A 22,875-nucleotide genomic window follows, 5' to 3' on the forward strand; every position below is an offset into this window, starting at 1 on the left:
GGGAGATATGGGGGAGGGTTGAGTGACTAGGAAATGTTTTATGACAGTCAATCAAGTAGTCAGTACTTAAGCACAGCAGTTAATTAGCAATTCTGTTCTAGGATTGCAGGATATACCAATGTATAGAATGATGTTTTAATACAGTCTGCAACTAACATGTCTTGTAAAAAAATCAGTTTCTCTGGGGTATATTCAGTTCTCAACATTGATTTGTGAATTTGCTTGTCCAGTGCTCCTTTAGTGAAAGAGTAATTTGACCAGTTTCTGCTGTTCCTGCCAAACTTTGTTCATTTAATGGGTTACATGTGTGTGTCTTTTGTTCTAGATAGCACATTCCCAAGGATATGTCACACAAACGCTAATGGATGGGACAGCGCAAAGAATTCAGATTGTCCCTTCTGATACAGGACTGTCCTTACCACAGCGCATACAGGTACATTCAGTCTAAAAAACTTCACTAGTTGAAAAGTGTTTCCTGAACATCATATAATCATAGACTTCTGGAACCATTGAACAACAAATGGAGAGTTAGTCAAACTTATCCCATTGTATGGTTCCCCCACAACCGAAAACTGGTATCATAAACACTGGATCCAGCCCAAATGTGGGTTTCCTCTGCCTACCGCGAACTAATGTCACTGGACAGGTTAGGTGTAATAATTTAACTTAAAAGTATGTACAGCACTTTGAACACTTATGTTTAATACTTTTAAGGAAGATGTATACACTACTACCGCCTATAATTTATGGCTCAGCAGATTATGTAGTGTTTATTATACTTGCACACTCAGAGGCCTAATCTTGTTTCCAAGAAAAGAGAAAATTAGTGGTTAAGGTGTTGGACTACGACCTGGGAGACCAGGGTTCGAATCCCCACATAGCCATGAAGCTCACTGGGTGACCTTGGGCCAGTCCCTGCCTCTCAGCCTCATGAAAACCTTATTCATAGGGTTGCCATAAGTTGGAATCAACTTGAAGGCATTACATTTACATACCAATGCTTTGCTCTTATTCACTCAAGCACTTACATAAAGCAGCAGCAGCAGGAGCAGCAGCAGTAGTCCTAGCTTTAATGCCTCCTCTTTCATGAGCATTACGTTGCAATGACAGTTGTAGCTTCTTTCCTTGCCGCATCCCATGCTCAACAGCATGGCTGTTACCTGCAGTTCCTCCACAGGTAATTTGGATTGGGCTGCCAGGCCTCTTGAGGTACAGAGATAGAGATTCAGGCAGCAGAGCCTAAGAGCAGCCAGTGGAGAATTGATTGTTTTATTCCTTGCTTTATTGTAATTTTGTAGCATTATCGTCATAATTTGTGGGATTTTGGTTCATTGTATTGTGCTGATGTTGTATATTAATTATTTTGTAAGCCACTGATAGAAGTACTGTTACGAGAGCCTGTTAGTATTGCATAGTTCTTGTGTTTTATAGTTCAGGATTACTGCTCTCTTTCCATGCATTTTAAAATTTTTATTATGCCTTTGTTAGTCTGACACTCTCTTCTACAAGAGACAAAAAATCTAAGTCTGCAAGAGCATGTTGGAACTTTAGCTAACCCATGGCCTGCATCAGCCCCCCCCAAGCCTCAGAAACTGGCCCACCAGCCCCCACAGCGTCTTCTGAACTGGTGTGTTGTGTATATATGTGTGAGAGAGGGAAAGAGTGATATGTGACTGTGTCCGGTGAGTGCATGTACTATATGTGTGGTGAATGTGCATGTGTGTGTGGTTTGTATGTGCTGCTGGGCTTATGCATACATTGACCACACCCACTGGTGGAGGGGCAGCTGGCCATAAATATGGCCCTCAGGCCAAAAGGTACTAGCCACTCCTCTTTAGAACATTTCTAGGCTCCTTTCTTTGACATTTAGATTCTTTTCCTGGACAACCTTTAGAAGGAAGTTGAAGCCCTGAATCCTCAGGTCGATATGTGAAACCTGACAACTCTTAACTTGTGAATCTTGTGGTATCTTGTGAGTGCACTCAGCAGACCAAGCTTCACTAAGTTACTTTTAATTTGTACACTGTAGATTAGTTTCTTTCCATAACTGCACCATTCTCTCCATAGTTCCTGTAAACAAAGGGTGATATGTAACTAAGCCGTACTCAAAGTAGACCTGTTGAAATAAATAGACATAAGGTTCATTGATGACTCAGTGTCTACTCCAAGTATGACCAACGATGGAAATCATTCAAAGTGTATGCACTTATAAGAGATTGTAATGAAAATGCAAGGTCTAAAAATCTAGGGTGTCAGATATCTCTTGCTATAGTGGATCTGATCTCAGTGGCTATAATCCCATGCACACTTACCTAGGAGTAACCCTCTCTTGAAAACAGTGAGCCTTATTTCCTGTAAATATGCATAGTATTGGGTTGTAAGAAACAAATCTCATAACAAAGCAGCTGGGCCGCTAATTTTATATTGGAATGGATTCTGAAGAATTCAGAATCTAATTTACAAGTTCAAGGGCTATAAGTTTTTTTCAATTTAAATGTGGATGTGTCTTTAGATATGAGGCACTCCTAAATCTTGAGTGAACATAATGAATAAGCTTGGATGTTCATTCATGTAATATATGCTGCATCTGCTGAAAGCAGTTACTATAGTTCTGTTTTCTTCCGTCATACCGGACAGCACCATAATTCTGCTGGACCATACTTTTTAAGCATAAGCTACCATAACGTGAAATAAATGTGTTACCAGATTGTGACAGATCAGCAGACGGGGCAGAAGATTCAGATTGTTACAGCACTTGATCAAACTGCAACAGGCAAGCAGTTCATATTAACAAATCATGATGGTTCTACCCCAAGCAAAGTGATCCTTGCAAGACAAGATGCCACTCCAGGAAAGGTTTTCTTAACAACTCCAGATGCTGCAGGGGTCAACCAATTGTTTTTTGCATCCCCAGATATATCTGCACAACGTATTCAGGTATGGTGTCTCATGCTGTCACTTATTCAGATTACTTTTAAACACCTAGACTTTCATAATACTCATGCTAGTCCTGCTCTATCAATAGCAGTGCAATTTCCTGTATATGCGTTGCAGATTTATAGCCTTGTTGTGCATAGGAAAGTAGCTTGTTTGCTGCTTTGTAAAGCAAAGTACTGCAGGATGTGTGCTTTCATACTGGAAAAGGAAACAAGCTTCAGAGAAAAGCATTTTGTGATTTTTAAAGGTTAACAAAATGCTGAAGCGTTGCTTTGGAAGAAGACCAGTATTTATTACGTTTTTTATCTTACCCATCCTCCAAGGAGCTCAGAGTGTCATCAGTTATTCATTCCTCACAACTTTAGTCTCACAGTTTGGCACTTTTTTTGGTCCTTTTAGAGAGTGACATAAATGGTCCTGTGCCACAGTAGTATGGTGAGGGATTGCTTACCTGCCAAAGAAATTAAACTTATTTTTTTTAAAAAAAAAATTATCACAAACTTGTGTGGGCATTGGCAAACATAGGGTTGTGTTTCATCACTGAAAATGTCATGACTGGCTATAATTCTCTCCCTACTCTCCATAAGCAATTGGAAGAGCTGTGTGTGTGTTTATTGACCAAAGAGTTGCATTTTGCTCAATGACACAATATTGCAAATTGAGCTCTGGGAAATAGTGAACGTTGCAATAGCAGAATCACTACTTAAAACAGTTTAATGTTGTTCCCGTATTCTCTGTCCTTATCCTTGCTGATAGTATATCTTAGTAGTCAATGCTATTGATGAGCCCCATGGCCAGTGTGTAACTCTAGGTTGTATCTAGCATTATTCCTGTTCAGAGCAGGTTGATTAAAGTCAAAAGACGCAACTAACTTGAATCCATTAATTTCAATGGGTTTACTTGGGGTTGTGTCCAATTTATATTCTGAGTATACCAAATGATATTAATGAGCCCAAATTAGTCATTTCTACTTGGAGTATAACTTAGTTGAATACAACCTTATTTTCTTGCAAACATAAAATTGCAAAAAGTATAGCAAAATAATAATAATCTTTTTGAACAAGTCTTTAATTCGGTTGCTTTTTAATTTTATAAATTGTAATCTTTGCTCTCTGGGCCCCATTTTTTAAAATTCTGCTTTTGGTCTTGAATAGTGTTGGTAATTATCTAAGTTTTGTATAGGCTTATTGTTAATTTAGTTTTGTGTTCATTTTTATATTTGGTTAGCCACTTTTCTCCTTTTGGAGAATTTTTTATGTATATCTCAAGCAGTCAGGATATTCTGGATACTAAATTGCTCATATGAGATGCTAGATTTTTCTAAGTAGGAGAAAGTCTAACTTTTTCAGCACTGTGCCATGGAATAAATGAAATCAGCATGGGAAATTATGTGCAGCACTAGTATTACTTTTAAACTCTAAGTGCTGTGATTCAATGTAGTCCTGCTTAGTTTATCCAGTACCAGATTCATTTAATGCAGATATGAGGAATCTGTTGCCTTCCAGATGTTGTTGGACTCCAACTTGCATCAACCCCAGCCAGCATGGCCTACTTGTGGCCCTCCAAATATAATAGTCCAACAAAATTTGGAGGGCCAGAGACTTCCCATCTCTGGTTTAATGTCTTCTGAAATATTTATTGCCAAGTACATCATCTGGACCTCAGCTATAGTTTAGTGAAGAAGAAACTCTTCACGCTCCTGCATGTCTCAGTATCAGGCCTTTAGTTTATAGGTATAGATTGGTGAAAGCAGTTGGTGAAAGCGAGAACTGATTTATGTATTATTATTTTTTCAGATTCTAACAGACAGTTCTTCCACAGAACAGACCCTAAATAAAGTATTTGATCTGTGTGTTGTTTGTGGTGACAAGGCATCAGGTAAGTCACTGTGTAGTTCTATTTTGCAAAATGTAATTGGAATTCCCCCCCTCCATCTTAAACCTATCCTCACCATGTATTTAAAACTTTTATATTAGGACAGCAAGCACAGTTTTGATGTCTATACGTTCTTTTGACTACCTTAAGAATCTATCATTGGTTCAATACATCCAATTATGTTTACCTAGTATGGTAATTTTTATAGCTCTATATAAAAAAGAAACATTAGGAAATGCCCCCTCCCTTTGATGGCCAGGAAATGGAGTTCAAAACAAGGTTCTGGTAAAACGCTGTGATAACTGCTGTAGTCTCTATATGGACATTCATACATACAGTGAAATTGTAAAACCCATTTATGTACCAGACATGAAACATCAAGCTAGAAAGCTTTGCATTATCTCTCTGTCTTAGTTAATATCTACATTGGATTATTGCAGTGCACTTTATATCGGGCTACTGGTTATCAGGCCAAATTCAAAGTGTTACTATTGGTATATTAAAACCCTTAACAGCCAGTTCACTTGAAGGATCGCCATGTGTGCCCACTTGACTGCTTTGATCTGTAGAACTGGCACTTTTACCAGTTCCACATAATACTTGTTCCACACTTGCAAGAAATCAGTCCTTTAGTGTGGCAGCACCTATACTTTGGAACTCCCTGCTCATTGATATTAGGCAGGAGCCTTCATGTATTGTTTTTGGTGCCTGTTAAGAACTTTTTTTGTTCTAGCAAGCCTACCAAGACATGATTTTAGTACGTGTACATGCTTTGAAAGTACTGCTTTTACGTTACATTGCATTTTTTAATGTATCTTGTTTTTCATGTTTGTTTAATTATTTGTATTTCAAATGAATGTTTTAGAATGGCTTGTAAACTGCTGAGAGGTCTTTTGTTCTAGTAAGGAATATATAAATGTTGTTAAATAAATAAAAAATAAAAATACTTTGGAAGAATCTTTGGAAATTTCAGTTGGTCCAGTGTAGCAAGAATATTAGTGGGTACTTGCTCATACATGCCCTGCTACAGCTGTGCTGGTTACTAATTTATTTCTAGGTGCAATTCAAAGTGTTGGTTATTACTTAAACAACTTGGGTCCAGGATACCTTAGGGACTGTCTCCTCCCATAACAGCCTGCCTAGGCCCTTCTCTGTGTCCTGACTATAATGAAGGATTGGTTGATGAGGATAAAAGAGAGGACATAAATTATGGTATTCTCTGTCTCAAGAGGCTCTGCTAGCTCCCTCTCTTGTTGTTTTGCCAGATGGTAAAAACTTTTAAGAGCTTGTTTGCTGAAACCCAAACAAGGGAGAGAAAGCACTAGATACAGGAAGACAGAAGTGAAGGGTTCAGAGTGCCGCTTAGAAAGTTTACTGTAGTTGTTAATGCCCAATGCATTTTGGAATCCCCCCCTTGAAAGATAATGTAAAATATATGCAGAAACATAAGATCATGTATTAAGAAGAATCTGGAACCTGTCTTAAATATTTTTAAAAACATCTAAGTAAACAAACCCACTATAGAATATCCATTAAAAACTTATACCTCATATCTGTAAAACAGAAAAGTTACTAATATAAAGCAACCCATTAACATAAAAAACAAAGTCTTATTGAATCCTTACATATCAGGAGCTACAAATGTATTTTCACAGAAAGCAACAAAGGGGAGGAGGAAGAACAAAGAAAAAGATCCAATATAATATCACTGTCTACTTACTCGTTTTATCGGAACACTGGAAAAAATACTATTGGCTTCATCCTTGGCTAAGTGCATCTAAAAGACTAAGGCTGCAGTGCAGTACACACTTACCTGGGAGTAAGTCCCACTGAACCCAGTGGAGCTTACCTCTAAATAGACATGTATTGGTTTGCAATGTAAATGACCTACTCTGCCTTTGTACTCTTAAGCATATTTGTGTTGGTATGGACAAAAGCGGAACACCTGATGTGACATGATTGACAACTGGGTAGTCTCACCAGTGTGTGCGGCAAGAAGAGTCTGACCTACTACCCAGATCCAATTCCCCAACCCTAGTGTAGACAATACTGAACTTGATAGACCAATGGTTTGACTTGGTATGAATCAGCTTCCTATGTACCTATAATCTTATGCTTTTGCATGTGTTTTAGATCGCCCCACAAGAAGGGGAACGTTTTCAAAAATATATTGGTCATTAACTACAGTAAATATTTTTGAGGGCATTTTGAGAATTTTTCTCTTTTGTTTGCTGAGTCTGCTTTATCTGTTGAATCTCTCCCTGTTTTTTATGGAATGTCATTGTATTTAATCATTGGTTTTATTTGTTGCAAGCCACCCCGAGTGGTATGTAAGCACTAGAAGGATGGGACATATATCATTACATTTATTAATTAATTAAATTTTAAAATAGACATATGTGACAGGAAAAATTCTTCTTGCCAGCAGTTATTTTAGTAATTCATTCTATAAAGTTGATACAGAAACACTATGCAGGTAATAGATTAAACACATGAAGTATCCAGCGCTGCCATTCTGCTCAAATAGCTACTTTTGCTCGAACAATGGAACAAGCCCCTCCCCTCCTCTTCTCTTCCCTGCAATCCCTTCATGTCTTGCTGTCTAGGCCATTCTGTTTGTTCACACATCTGGGTGTCAAAGTAGCATGGGGCCTTTGTGTATGAAGTCCAGTGTCTATAAGCCTGAACTACAGGATCTGTATATACCCTATTTTTGTAGTATATAGATCCAATTGTTCAGGCCTACATTGTGCCATATTTGCATAGGGCTAAATGTGCACATGATTTCATAGCTGTAGGGTAGAAAGAGGCCAGGTGAGCTGCTTAATCCCTTTAGCTTTGCTATTCCAGAAGGATGCTGTTAAATATCAGGCTAAATAAAATTAATCCCGTTTCTACCAAAAGCCATTCTTCTAACATCTCTGTTTGGCACTGCTTCTGTAGAGGAGCTTTATTGAAAGGAAATGTAGTTGACCAAAGGTGTGGTGGATTAACTAGAATATCCAGAAAAGGGATAGGGAAATCTGAATTCAAAATTTCCATTTTATGTAATAATACTTTCCCAGATAGTTTTATGCCCCTCAGCTTTTTGGAACATTAACTTTCCACTGGCTGGTTGTCCAAAAGCAGATAATCAAATTTAAATGTTGCCTGATACAGGGCTCTGGACATTTGTCTTTGCAAGCTTATCTATTTGCAGTTTTAGGGCAGAATTCCTGTAACACTATTAGAATGTCATGGTGGTCCAGCAGATTTTCTACTCCATTTTCAGCCTACTATTTGTTGGCACTCTATATTGGCATTTGGTGAAAATGCTGTTTCCTTGTATGATGTTTCGTATGCTTATATCACTTACTAATAAATAATAGTACATTTCAGATTAAACTTCAAAAAAGGTCTGGTCTTCAAAACTTAGACATGCATTGATTTCAGTAATGCTTCTCAAAGTCTTCTCTTTTGTGAGAATTCCCTGAAACAAATTCACTCAGTGATTTTGATCTGCTGAACTGGAACTTTTGGAAGTGCCACATAATTGTTCTGAACTGGTCCCAGGCTGTGGTCTGAAGGCACGAGGCCAGCACCCTGGTGAAGCTAAGTAGGTTCAGGTCTGGTCAGTGCCTGGATGGGAGACCACCTGGGAACCATATGTAAGCTGCCTTGAGTTTCTCTCATGAAAAGAAAGGCAGGGTATAAATGTAATAAATAAATAAAACAAAACTTGTAAGGAACCAATCCTTCATTGTTGTTGCAGCACCTATACTTTGGAACTCCCTGACCGTTGATATTAGGCAGGCACCTTCATTGTACTATTTTCAACATTCCCTAAAAAATTTTTTGTTCAAACAACCTTAGAATAAAATTTCATAATTAATGTATTATGTAACCAGGACGCCATTATGGAGCAGTGACATGTGAAGGATGCAAAGGATTCTTTAAAAGAAGCATACGAAAGAATTTAGTGTATTCATGCCGAGGGGCAAGAGACTGCGTGATTAACAAACATCACAGGAACAGATGCCAGTACTGTAGGCTGCAGAGATGTATTGCGTTTGGAATGAAACAAGATTGTAAGTATGAGCATTACCCAAGGTTTATTGTGAGGAGGGGGAAATCTCTGGAAGATTTAATTGGTGCTCTCTGCTTTTGCACAGTCCCCAACCATTACATCCAAATTAATAGCTGGGAATAAATTTAAGTTTTTTAGCAACAAGATACTATTGATGCTACAAAGGCCTAAATTCCTACTAGAGTGGCCACTTTTTGCTCTTTGTATATGCAAGGGAGTGGCTCCAAGAGCATATTGGCCCCTCCCTAATATTTTAACTTATAGCTGAAGGAAAAAAGTCTTCCACTACTGAAAGAGGATCAGACTTGAGATTTGGCAATACCTGCCCCTCCACCACAAATGAAAACTCTATATATTTTGAACAACTGTGAAAAACATTTATATTTATATATTGTTTGCTCACATAAGGTGCAGTAATTGCAAAGTTGAGAAAGAACTCTTTTTGATTTTCAGTACTGCAAAAAGCAGACAAAATCAGAGGTAAAGATCTGTCAAAATAGTGGTGTTTAAACTGTCTTCCCGGAATGCTTACCAGGGTTCCTCAACTAGAAAATCAATAATGGTGAATAAGCCTATCATTCAACCAGAGGGAAGCTTTGGTTGTGTTACTGAGTGTGTATTCAGTTTATGTTTGAAGACAGTGAGGCCCAAAAGGCCTAGCCAACACCCCACAAGAACTAAATAATCACATGTAAACTCCACACAAACTCCTGCAATAAGCAGGAGTTCCTTGGCAAAATGTGAAAAGGATTTCCTGAAGATAGAAAATATGAAAACTGCTGCTGGAGAGATTCTAAACAAAAAAATTCATATGGAAACTTAGTGTTAGGTTCAAATTATGGCAAATGCATAAATTGCCATTTCACATCAATGTTTTTGAGTATCTCTGGGTTAATGTATAACATTGTCAGTAAGAGATTAGCAAAATGATTAGAAATGGGCTATGGGATTATGACTTCCTGCCCCTCACCCTTCTCTTCTCATGCATGAATTCTTCCTGCTGACCTTAACCATATTTAATGTACTTGGTATTAGTTATATTTAAAGGCTAAGTTAGTGGGGAATTCGGTGCACAGGAGGGAAAGAGCTGAGGGGACAGACTGTACTATGCTATACAGCGCCTTGCAAAAGTAATCGGAACCCTGACCAGTGCTCTCATATTACTGAATTACAAATGGTACATTGTAATTTCGTTCTGTATGATATTTTGAAACACTGAAACTCAAAATCAATTATTGTAAGGTGACATTGGTTTTATGTTGGGAAATGCTTGTAAGAAACATAAAAAACTGAAACATGTTGCTTGCATAAGTACTCAAGGCTTGTGCTGTGGAAGCTCCCAGTTTACACAGATGAAAGAAATTGCCCTATTGAGGACACAGTTACCTTACCATTGGCCTCCACCTGTGAACCATTCAAGTTGCTGTCACATTGTCAGGATAAAACCCCCACTGTTGAAGGATCATTGGTCAGGCTGTGGATCTGAATGAAAATGAAGACCAGAGAGCATTCTACAGAAGTGGGAGATAATGTGATACAAATGCATAGATTAGGGAAAAGGTGCAAAATAATATCCAAGTATTTGGATATCCCAGTGAGCACAGTTGGATCAATAATCAGGAAGTGGAAGCTGCATCACATCACCCAGGCACTGCCAAGAAAAGTCCATCTCTCAAAACTCAGCGCTTGAACAAGAAGGAGACTTGTGAGAGACGCCGCAGAGGGGCCAACAATCGTTTTAAAGGAGCTACAGAGTTCAGTGGCTGTGAGTGAAGTAATGGTGCACCAGTCAACCATATCAAGAGCTCTGCATAACACTGGCCTGTATGGGAGGATGGGAAGAAAGAAGCCGTTACTCAAAAGTACCATCTGAAAGCACATCTGGAGTTTGCCAAAAAGCATGAGAGTGCCCCAGCTGTGATGTGGGAAAACGTTTTGTGGTCAGATAACACCAAGATAGAGCTTTTTGGCCAAAACGCAAAGCGCTATGTGTGGTGCAAACCTAACACTGCCCATGTCTCAAGACACACCATCCCTACAGTGAAGTATGTTGGTGGCAGCATCATGCGGGGGGAATGCTTCTCATCAGCAGGGACTGGGTATCTTGTTAAAATTGAAGGAAAAATGGATAGAGCAAAATAAAGGGAAATACTGCAAGAGAACCTGCTTCAAGCCACTAAAAAACTGAAGCTTGGGAGGAAATTCACTTTTCAGCAGGACAATGATCCCCAAAGCAAGGCCATAGCAACACTGGAGTGGCTCAAGGACAAAAAGATGAATGTCCTACAGTGGCCCAGTCAAAGTCCTGATCTCAATCCCATTGAGAATGTACCATTGGTCTCACCTGAAAGGTGATTTTCATGGGAGTGGGCCATCACTGCGGGTTATAGTTCCACCTATCGTGCGAAGGCAAGAATGTTTTTGAAGTCAAGACTAGGGGCGTCAGGCCCCTCCCACTCTCCAGTTCATTCGTGGCGAGTCTGAAAAGAAATATCTAAAAATACAAGAACAAGGCCAACAGGCCCGCCAGGAAAATAACACAATAGTCACATGCATAATAACATGATTCTAACATAACAATATAACAGAACTAAAGTCTTGACTTCACTCTTACATTTAAATATAATAGCGTAACAATAATATGTAACCGATTAAAAAACATGTAACCCATTAGAAAATATCTAGTCATCCTCCAACTGGGAGGGCCGTGATGGCCCACTCCTATGAAAATCACCTTTCAGGTGAGACCAATGGTACATTTTCCATAGGAGGTGGGCCATCACTGCGGGATGTACCAAAGCAGCCCATGCAGGGAGGGACCACCCATGTGTTAATCCTCATTAAGAACCTGTTGCAACACTCGTCTGCCGAAAGATGCGTCAGCAGAGGCATAACGATCAATTTTATAATGCCTTATAAACGAGTGTGGGGTAGACCAGACTGCAGCCCTGCAAATATCGGCAACAGGATCATTAGTGGCAAAAGCAGCCAAAGTGGCAGCTGACCTGGTAGAATGAGCCGTTATACTAGCTGGAACTGACAGCTTCAGGGACTCATATGCTAAAGTAATGCATGCCCTTAACCAACGGGATAAGGTGGAATTGGATACTTTATGCCCCATAGACCTTGGATGAAAGGATACAAACAGAGACTCCGTTCGTCGAATCTCTTGGGTCCTAGACAGGTAGGTCTTGAGAGCCCTCCGGACATCTAACGAATGCCAAGCCTTCTCGAGAGGATGGATAGGATTCGGGCAAAAGGAAGGCAAAACAATGTCCTGGTTGCAATGAAAAACTGAATCGACCTTGGGACGGAAGGAAGGATCAGTCTTCAGCACAACAGAGTCCTTATGGAAGACGCAGAGGTGTTGAGCAGAAGACAATGCGCCCAACTCTGAAACGCGTCTGGCAGATGTGATTGCAATCAGAAACAAGACCTTGAAGGACAGCATACGTAGGGGCACAGTCCTGATGGGTTCAAACGGAGGGCGTTGCAAAGCCTGCAGAACTTTCGGCAAACTCCATGAGGGGAACCGATGGACAACAGCCGGAGAGCGTAGGGCGACTCCCCTCAAAAAACGTTTGATGAACGGATGTGAGGAAATATGATCTCCAGGAGAGGACACTGAGAGAATGGACGACAGAGTGGACGCATGTCGACGTAGAGTGTTGGGTCGAAGTCCCATCATAAAGCCGCTATGAAGAAATTGCAGCACCTGATGCACAGTGGCCTGGGATGGATCATGGTGGTGTGACTGACACCACTTGGAGAAAGCCACCCAGGTATGTTGATAAATACGAGTGGTAGATGGTCTTCTCGAGGCCAAAATAATATCAATCACAGCATCAGACAGTTCAGCTGACCTCAAATGTCCCCGTTCAAATGCCACGCTGTTAAATTGAACCAAGTAGGTCCTGGTGCAGTACTGGACCCTGGGATAGGAGGTCTGGCCTGACTGGAAGTGTCCAAGGATCCACCATTGACATTGCCAGAAGATCTGAGAACCACGGTTGGCGTGGCCATTAAAATGGTGCTATCAGAACCAGCTGTGCCCTCTCGGTTTGCGCCTTCCTCAAGGTTTTGGCTAGCAATGGTATGGGAGGAAAGGTGTACAAGAGACCGTCTGCCCAAGGTGTCGTCAGAGCATCCACTGCTTCCGCTGTTGAGTCCAGGTATCGGGCAAAGTACCTGGGAAGCTGGCAATTGCGACTGGAAGCAAACAGGTCGACTGAGAAGGCGCCGAAGCGACACTGGAGACGATGGAAAATGTCTGGATGAAGTTTCCATTCTCCCGGAAAGACTTGTTGTCTGCTGAGCCAGTCTGCTGTCACATTCCAAATCCCTCTGAGATGTTCTGCTTTCAGGGATTGTAGATGTTGTTCTGCCCAGACAAAGATGAGGGAGGCTAAGTCCTGCAGAGGACGAGACCTGGTGCCCCACTGTCTGTTCAAATGTGATTTTACACACGTGTTGTCTGTTCGAATGAGCACATGGTCCAAAGGGAACAGAGACTGAAAATGACGTAGAGCTAAGTGGACAGCCTTTAGCTCCAGCCAGTTGATGCTTTGAGTTTGCTCTGCGGTGGACCAAACCCCCTGAACGTACTGGGAGTTGCAGTGGGCTCCCCAACCGATGAGGCTGGCATCTGTGGTTACAACGGTTCTGCGGGGTTCTCTGAACGACTTGCCTCTGGAGAGGTGTTGAACCTTGGTCCACCAGCGGAAGGAGAGGCGCAGTGCGGGGCTCAAACGAACTTTGCGATGGTTGGAGCTGGCAATGTCCTGTTGAAATGGCAACAGAGTCCATTGAAGGTGCCGAGTGTGGGCTCGAGCCCATGGCACAATGTGGATTGTAGAGATGAACATCCCGAGCGCTCTGGCGAGAAGCATGACGTCTGCGGATGTTTGTTGTATCAGGGACCTTGCAATGCTTGTGATGGCAGTGATGCGATCTGGAGCCAAGAAGACCATTGCCTGCAGGGTGTCCAACATTGCCCCTAGATGTAGTAGGCGTTGGGTTGGTTGGAGATGGCTTTTGTCGAAGTTGACAAGCCAGCCGTGGGCCTGCAAAACATTGAGGGTGATTGTTAAGTGATGATGAGCCAGCTCCTCAGATTTGGCCCGTATTAGCAGATCATCCAGATATGGGTAGAGATGAACCCCTTGGGTCCGGAGATAAGCCACTAGGATGAGTAGCATTTTGGTAAACACTTTTGGAGCAGAGGAGAGGCCGAATGGCATCGCTCTATATTGAAAGTGCTGGTGGCCAAAAGCAAACCGAAGAAACTTTCTGCGGGCTATGCAAATGGGCACATGGAGATACGCTTCCTTAAGGTCGATAGAAGCCAGGAAGTCTCCTTCATGCAGACTCTCCGTAATGGAGTGGAGTGATTCCATTTTGAACCTGCGATATGTTACAAAACGGTTGACAAACTTGAGGTCCAATACTGCCCTCCATGATAAATCTCGTTTTGGCACAGCAAATAGGAGGGAGTACACCCCTTCCGACCTCTCAGTTGTGGGGACTGGCTCTATTGCCGCTATGTCCAAGAGGTATTGTATAGCTGTCTGCATGATGCTGTGCCTGGTCTGTGCCCTGGGACAAGGGGATAGATGGAATTTGTCTGGTGGGGTCGCCCAAAATTCTACTGCATAGCCAAAGGAGAAAATGTCCCTGATCCAGGCGATCTTAGTCAGATGCAGCCACTGGTCTCCAAACATAAGCAGTCTGCCACCCACAGGTAGTGCGCTAGTACTGTTTGCGTTGGCGAGACCCTCCCCTATATGAGGACGATGAGGTACCTCTGCGCCCTTGGTACTGACCTCTGCCGTGGAAACGACGGTTCCAGGTTCCCCTGAAAGTACTGGAGTCATAGGATCTGAAGTCGCGGCCTCGTCCTCCTGGCCGCGGTCTTCGAAAGGGCTGGTTAGTGCGGAAAGGGGGAAATCGCCTGAAAGGCCTATGGTCGATGTTCTTGACAGTGGCCAAGACCGGTTTGTGAGCATCTTTGGGATCGACCAGCACTGCCTTTAGAGCTTCCTCGCCGAAGAGCAAAGATCCGGAGTAAGGTGCCCTAGAGAGATTCACTCTGGACGTAGGATCAGCCTGCCAATGGCAAAGCCAGAGGGTCCGTCGAGCGACTATCTGAGCCGTCATGGCTCGTGCCCCCAGTTGAGTGGCATCCAGAGTGGCATCCGCTACAAACGCCGCTGTCTTGCGCAATTTTATGAGTGACCTTCTAAGAGAAGCAGGATCAGGGTTAGGGTCCTCTAGAAGATCATCCAGCCACATCATTGCTGCCCTGGAGAATACGGACGCTGATGCGGAGGCCCGCATGGAGAAGGCAGTAGCCTCGTGATTTTTGCGTAGAGCGAAGTCCAATTTTCGCTCAGTAGCATCCTTGAGTTGAGATTCTCCTTCTGTAGGCAAAAGAGATCGCGAAACTAGGTTGGCGATTGGCTCGTCTATGCCAGGAACGGCCAGCTTGGTGGTGAAGTCAGGGGCTAGAGAGTAAAGTTTGTCAGCCAGGTTCTTGAAGCGGCGAGTTTGGAGTGGATGAGACCATTCATCGGCAGCCAGTTTAGCGATGGGATCCGGCACCGGGATGTAATGCTCAGTGGGTGCAGGGGATTTGAGGACCCTGGCTCCTTTAATAGTTGGAGCGGCAGCAGAGGAGGGCGCAGCTTGGAGACCAAGAGTGTTAACTACCCTGCGAGCTAGAGGTTGATAATCTGATCCATTAAACAAGCGATACGATGTATCCTCCTCATGTTCTGAAGAGTCACTCCATTCATCTCCATCAGCATGTTCAGCGAAGGATGACTCCTCCCCATATGAAGTGTCATCACAACATCTGCCTCTAGCTACATCAAAGGGATTTGGGGAGCAGGAAGGATTTGTCTCATGGCCTACATATTGGTTCATGGTGTTTTGAGATATGGCAGAGACCTGTGGTGACTGCATCTGTGTAAAAAAAGACAGCATGCCCTGAAGTTGTGAAAGAAACTCGTGAGAAAGCTGTAGCCCCGTTGAAGCAGATGGTTGTGGCTGAGTAGGTGGCTCAGTGGGCTGTGACGTAGGACCAGCTCTGGGTGGTAATGTGGGAGGAGGCTGGTTACGTGTTGGCTGAGTAGGGAAGCCAGGAAAGCCCTCCTCATCTGAGGAAGCAGTGGGGGAATGAAAGATATCCGTCAACTGTTCCTGAGCTGCTGTGGTGGGTGTCGAGACAGAAGCATAGCGTGGTCACTTGGTTTTGTTGTGGCTGGAAAGGTGTTTAGTTTTAGCCAGTACTTTGGTATGCTTAGTCTTAGTTGCCTTGGATGGTTGTGGCTTGGCTGTCTGAGACATGTCTGGCTGTTCCGCCATCTTATAATCACTATGGGTGCAGTACATGGCCACGGAGGGGGCAGAATGTAGAGACCCGAACAGGCTCAGTACACGACCACGGAGGGGGTAGAATGCACTGGCAGATGGCTGAGTGCACGGCCACAGAGGGGGCAGAATGCACTATGGTATCAGCTTCAGTATAATGCAGGCTGGATTTCAGGGTTTCAGGCTTGGTACACTGCCACAGAGGGGGCAGAATGTACAGGATATACTTCAGGCTTGATGCACGGCCACAGAGGGGGCAGAATGCACTATGTTGTCAGTGTCAATAATGCAGACTAGTTTAGGCTTATGCAAGTTATCACAGTCTGAGCGCACGGCCACAGATGGGTTAGAGTGTACAGTTCAACTTGTGCGCAGTATGAGTAGTGTCAGCACACAGCCACAGCAAGGTATAGTTCAAAAGCAGTTTAGATCACAGCCACAGCCTGAAGAGGCACGGCCACAGATGGGTTAGAGTGTACAGTTCAACTTGTGCGCAGTATGAATAGTCTCAGCACACAGCCACAGCAAGGTTTAGTTCAAAAGCAGTTTAGATCACAGCCACAGCCTGAAGAGGCAGCCACAGAAGTGCAGTGCATACGGTGTAGATCACTGTCACAGACTTGAAAAGCAGCAGCAATAGTCGAGTGGAAAAGAAGCCTTGTATATCTGCTGGATCCTAACTGTCCCACACATACAGTGGCTCTGGCAGCCTGCTATTAGTTAGTACATGAGAGGAAAAGGGGACAAATAAAATGGCGCCTGAGGCAGGCGCGGGAAAATACAAATGAAAATGGCGGGCAATAAAGAAGGGGCAATGGCGGACTGAGGCACACAACTCGATCTGCAGCCGTGGGGCCGATTAGCGAGATCGCGGCACAGCAAATAGGCAGGGAGCAGCTAGGGAGAAATCACAGCCGCTAGACAGCAGTAGGTAGCAGCCGCAGTCACCGTCTGCCCAGCTGTCGCGGCGTGGAACGCAAGGCAGAGAGCCTCAAGAAAAAAGCCGCGGCACAGAAAACAGGTAGGAAGCAGCTAGGGAGAAATCGCTGCCGCTAGAGGGCAGTAGGGAGCCGCCGCAGCCGCCGTCTGCCCAAGTGTCGCAGTGTGGAAAGCAAGGCAGCGAGCCTCAAGAAAATAAACCAACGGACAAAGCCGCACGAAAGAGAGCCGCAGTAGCTGGCTCTCGAGGGGATATGACACCGAAGCTGCCACCGTGAGGATAGAAGCCTCGGTAAACCCCGGGAAGGAATTGACTCAAAACGGCCAGGAACGGTAGAGAGCGCCGGGAGCTGCAGCCGCAAGCTCCCGCTGGGAATGGAGAGAACCGCAGCCGCGGTCTCTCCGAGGGCCGTAGGACAAAAAACTGGGAAAATAAACGCCCCGGGTCAGGGAGAACCCCCCCAAGGAAGTTCCCCAGGAATGGCAAACAACGTTAGAAACAAGACAGAGGGAAGGGAAAACGGTTGGTAAACACACAAATAACAATACCTCCACACCCTGTCAGACAAATACAAGAACAAAACACACAGAGACTTAGCTAAGCTACGCTATAGAATATCAATCTTGTTCGTACGAAGGCAAGAATTAACTGGAGAGTGGGAGGGGCCTGACGCCCCTAGTCTTGACTTCAGAAACATTCTTGCCTTCGCACGATAGGTGGAACTATAACCCGCAGTGATGGCCCACCTCCTATGGAAAATCTGTGATGCTATTTGAAAATTGAGGTCCACAAGTGATATCCAACCAACCTGAACGACCTGGAGTGAATCCCTCTGACACTGTGTGCAAAGCTGGTACATTTCTACCCCACAAGACTTAAAACTGTTATTGAAGTGGAAGGTGGCTCTACCAAATATTAACGTGTGGGGGTTGAATACTTATGCAAGCAACATGTTTCAGTTTTTTATGTTTCTTACAAACATTTCCCAACATAAAACCAATGTCACCTAACAATAATTGATTTTGAGTTTGTGTTTCAAAATAAAATATCATACAGAACGAAATTACAGTGTACCATTTGTAATTCAGTAATATGAGAGCATTGGTCAGGGGTCTGATTACTTTTTCAAGGCACTGTATCTTCATCATCATGTGTTTGCAGTTGCCAGAAAACAAATCTGTTTGGTTTAATACCAGATAATTATTTAAACTACAAAATAGTTTGCCCCTCTGCCTAGACCTTATCAGGAGGAGTTGCAGACTGAGAGGTGCTGCTGCAGGGATAAGACTGTGCTGGGACCATCAATGGGCAAGCTTTTCCATCTGCTTTGCCCCCCACCCCTGCTCTCAGTGACATTTTTCTGGGGACTGCCCTTTACCAGGAAGATGAATGCTTTTGGTTTGCTGCTCTTTGTTTTTTAGAGATGTTAGGATTTTGTTAGTTTGATTTTTTTTGTAAACTGTATTATTTTTATTTGTATTTGTATTTGTGTGTAAGCTGCCTTGGGGGCCTATTTGGCCATAAGGCGGCCTAGAAATAAAACATAACATAACATAACAAACTGAAAATTCAAAATTTGTTTGTAACAGCTAATTGTGTGTGAATTTTGGATTGTTACTGATAGCTCCACACCCTTTTGTAGCTGTTCAGTGTGAGAGGAAACCTGTTGAAGTATCAAGAGAAAAGTCTTCAAATTGTGCAGCTTCTACCGAAAAGATCTATATCCGAAAAGATTTGCGAAGCCCTCTTACAGCCACTCCAACCTTTGTAACAGACAGTGAAACAGCAAGGTATTCAAATCTGGCTCTGGATTAAGTGGTTTTGAGGCAGTTTTTAAGGTCATAAGTAAACATTTGTGCCCTTTGATTTCAGATCAACAGGAATGTTGGAGTCTGGAATGTTTGTGAACATTCATCAGTCTGGTATAAAGAATGAGCCTGCAGTGTTGATGACTCAGGATAAGGTATATGATGAAGTAGCATTAAATATACTTTTTTCAGTGCATTTAATTGTTTTGATATTTTGTAGCATTGACATTTATTTAATATGTGTAAGGAATCGGTTTTCTTTTTTTTATAAAGCTGTTACTGTTAAAAAAAACTGATATATGCACAGGAAAATGTCTGCAAGTCTTTATGGCAGGGAACAGAGCAGAGGCAAGAAGGGAAGATTTTTTTTTGTCTCCCTTCTCTCTTCCTACCTGACTTCATTCATGTAAGGAGAGAGCTGGTAGATGGAACTGATTCAAGCTGTGTTCTCCTGAGCCCAGTACAAGCCCCCACGGCAGCTTTTGGGGGTGACTATATACTGAGTCTCCAAAGGTGTGATGCATGCTTCTTTTTAACACTTTCCTAACTCACCCTTAACTCCAGGAGGTAGTTCCATCCTTGAAGTGTATACCCTAGAATTATATTAGCCACCTTTCATGCATCTGGATACAGATACAAGAAACCTGCCAACGTCATTCCAAGAACAGGGTCTTCCAGCCCCACTCACCAGAGATCACGATAGGTCAGTTTGTGGGTAGTGGATCAAAGACAAAGTTTGGCTCAGGGAAATTAGTCTATATTAGTCATCAAAGCCAGAAGGGGCTAGTCGTGATCTCAGGAGATGACACCAACTTGACACTCTCTTCCTTTGAGCCTAAGATCTGGCAAGCCCAGGGCTAATGCCTATGTGCTGTCTTTGGCTGCCATGATCATTGCCAGTTTGAATGTTCCTTCCACATTTTCTTTTGTAAAGATGTCTTGAAGTCTTCTGTCAAAGCCCTGCTTCAGCTGCCTTCTTTATCAGAGGAACAGTATTTAGCAACAAAAGAGAGGGCTTTTTAAGCAGTAGCACCCTGGCTATGGAATATCCTCTGTAGAGAAGCTTACTTGGCTCTGACATGGCAATCTTCTTGGTGCCAAGCAAAACTGTCTTTGTTTACCCAGGCACTTTAATCTGTTGGAAGTTATTTTATTATTATATTATTATTACAATTATTGATTATAAACTGCCCCAACATCTAAAAAGGATGAAGGCTGGTACATTTTTTTTTTAAAAAAAAATAAACCTCTTTTTTTACCTGACTTCCACCGCGATGTCCACCTTCTGTTGTCTATATTCAGACTGGCTGGCTTAGAAATACGATATAGATATAATTTGCAGCTTTGGCACAGAACTTTTAAGTGTCTACCTAGTTGTCAGGATTTTAGGGTGTGGGCATTCAGGCAAGGATCCTTCTAGGAAAGAGACTGGGAAATCTTGTTCCCCGCACCACAAACTATCCCTTGTAAAATATATGGACCTCCTCAGCTTCAAGTAACTTTTTGTCTTGTTCCACTTCCCAATGACTGGTCACTGCCCTCCATTGCTGCTCTGACTGTGGCTTTTGATAACTCATTTCCCTTCATAGGTGTGGCAATGGACTAAAATAGCTATTATGATGATCTGTGTGTTTTAAAACACATCTGCTATACTCTGTAGAAAATGGGATGATATGTGTTTGTTGGAAGGTATGATTTTAAAGTAAAATAAGGGCTGCATGGTTGAGCCAACACCAAGGCACTTTTCTCCCTATCCAAATGCACGTTAGAACTCAGCTGAGAGAAAGCACCTGTGAGAGACAGGCTGTGTGGAGGCAAGCTGTGGACAGGGGGAGGTTTTGGATTCCTCATGTCTGAATCCCTCTTTGTTGAAAACAGATGCATCTACAGTTGCCATGTGATTGGCAGACTTGGTTCATATGCACAGATCTGCTGCCATTGTGTTTTGCCTTTAACTGGATGTTTAAAATCAGTACGTAGGCATTTATTAGGATTTCTCCATCTAAAATCAGTACATAGGCATTTATTAGGATTTCTCCATCTGCAAGGAAGACGTTTACTAGCCAGGTGCCTGCCATCTACTTCTGGTACTTAACTGGTACTGATATTTTAAATACTGGTAGCTGGTTTTGTTTCTTTAGTGTTCTTGTCACCTGCATCTCAGACTGAAACCCATCTACACACAATCGCTGTTTAGCTTCCAAAAATGTCTTTAAAATAGTTGAAAAAGTTCAGTCAGATAACTTGTGCAAATTTGTTCAGCTATGATGGTTAGCAGAAAATGGTTTGTAGGGCAGGTAAGGATGTTTTTGTAAGTTATTAGCAATGCTTTGATAGTTTCTTGTGCATTTATGTAGGCGCTTGCAAAATCATTGTATTGACAATTATAGAGAGTGCGATAGTATTAAGGGCAAGCAATTAAGAATTATTAAAACACCGAACAAGTTTTTAGATGCTTTTGATAAATGTGCTCGTCATTTGCAACAATATTATAAGGCAACCTTCCCAACCTTCCAGTCAACTGTAGCCAGTATGACCAATGTTCATGCATGTTGTTTGTAGTACAAATCATTTGGAGGGTACCAGGTTGGGGAAGGCTGTTCTAAGACATATTAACTGAGATGCTAACTCAAAGGGTTTCTGAATAAAAGCCTGTATTTACCATGAGTAGAAAATCTGCCACAGATATACTTGCAACTGACGTGTCTTCTCTAGTAATTTAGTATAGGTTCCACTGTAAGATTTAGTTGTTGGGGTGGGGAAAAAAACCTGTTCACTTCTTTCGCCTCCTTCTTAGGTTGAAACGTGTCAAGGAGATTTGAGTACTTTAGCAAATGTGGTCACATCATTAGCAAGTCTAAGCAAGTCCAAAGACATGCCCCAAAGTAGTCCTGAGTTGTCTATGATAGAAAGCTTAAGCAATGGAGAAGCATCACTATCTGAACTACAGCAAGATGAGCATGCAAGTACCGATGTGACAAGGTAAGAAATGGTAGCATATGAAAATAGTAAATAGAACATTTATAGAACAACATGGGTACAGTAGTTGCAAGTGTGTTAATGACATAATGAACAAATTGAGTGATTAACCATTTAGAGCAGGGGTGGGGAACATTTGGCCCTCTAGATGTTGCTGCACTACAACTGCCATCATCTCTGGCCATTGGCTATGTTTGCTAGGGCTGATGGGAGTTGTAGCTCAACAACATTTGGAGGGCCAACATGTCCCACCCAATTTACAGTCTTGTTTAGGTGCTTGAATCAGCCATGTAAACTAACACAGCGGTCTGGTTCAAATTTGAACATCTCAATTCATTAGGCAGAGATACACACAAGTTTTGTGCCCATGCATTCTGCCCCTTTCCTCCTCACTTCTTGGTGTACTGTGGTTCCGGGATTAATTAACCATAGTTTCTGATTACATCTGAATTGAGACACTATGGTTACCATGATCAGAACAAATGAAGATTATAAATTGATTTAAGATCTTAGCTTGTTATAACCTGGTAACCATAGTTTCCTGGTGTTATGGCTTGGAAGAAGTACTATAACCTTCTTAAAATATAGTATTTAATACGTAATTATACAGATTTCTTTTTCTAAAGCTGACCGAGAGGAAAGATTGCTAAGTATACGTCATTATTCTTGTTTCTGCCAATAATGCCCCAAAGGTGATTCTGCAATAGGAGGAAATGATGTGAACTATCGTCATCCTGGTAATGCTTCTTGACCCATGCTCCAATGCTTTGTGCTAAAACACACAAACAAAACAAAAACCATTCACTTAGGGGTCTTGTCTTGGGAGCCATACTAATGGGCATTTTTCATGCGTCAGGATTGGAGATTCCTGGGAACCACAGACCTGTCATCCTTTTCCT

General features: G+C 42.5%; 1 protein-coding gene across 5 annotated transcripts in view; it reads left to right on the forward strand.

The window, feature by feature from the left end:
* The window catches only part of NR2C1 (nuclear receptor subfamily 2 group C member 1), a 46,836-nt gene that overhangs the window by 9,522 nt on the left and 14,439 nt on the right, over positions 1–22,875 (forward strand). For 4 of the 5 annotated variants that reach the window (XM_061639548.1, XM_061639550.1, XM_061639553.1 and 1 more), the window contains exons 4-10: positions 326–433; positions 2,707–2,937; positions 4,734–4,815; positions 8,700–8,879; positions 18,814–18,979; positions 19,062–19,152; positions 21,795–21,979. In XM_061639548.1, the coding sequence (XP_061495532.1) occupies positions 326–433; positions 2,707–2,937; positions 4,734–4,815; positions 8,700–8,879; positions 18,814–18,979; positions 19,062–19,152; positions 21,795–21,979 (1,043 nt within the window). The remainder of the gene's footprint in view (positions 1–325; positions 434–2,706; positions 2,938–4,733; positions 4,816–8,699; positions 8,880–18,813; positions 18,980–19,061; positions 19,153–21,794; positions 21,980–22,875) is intronic. The other variant, XM_061639552.1, reaches the window with a different exon arrangement.

The sequence above is a fragment of the Rhineura floridana genome, chromosome 8, assembly GCF_030035675.1.
Source record: "Rhineura floridana isolate rRhiFlo1 chromosome 8, rRhiFlo1.hap2, whole genome shotgun sequence".
NCBI lineage: Eukaryota > Metazoa > Chordata > Lepidosauria > Squamata > Rhineuridae > Rhineura > Rhineura floridana.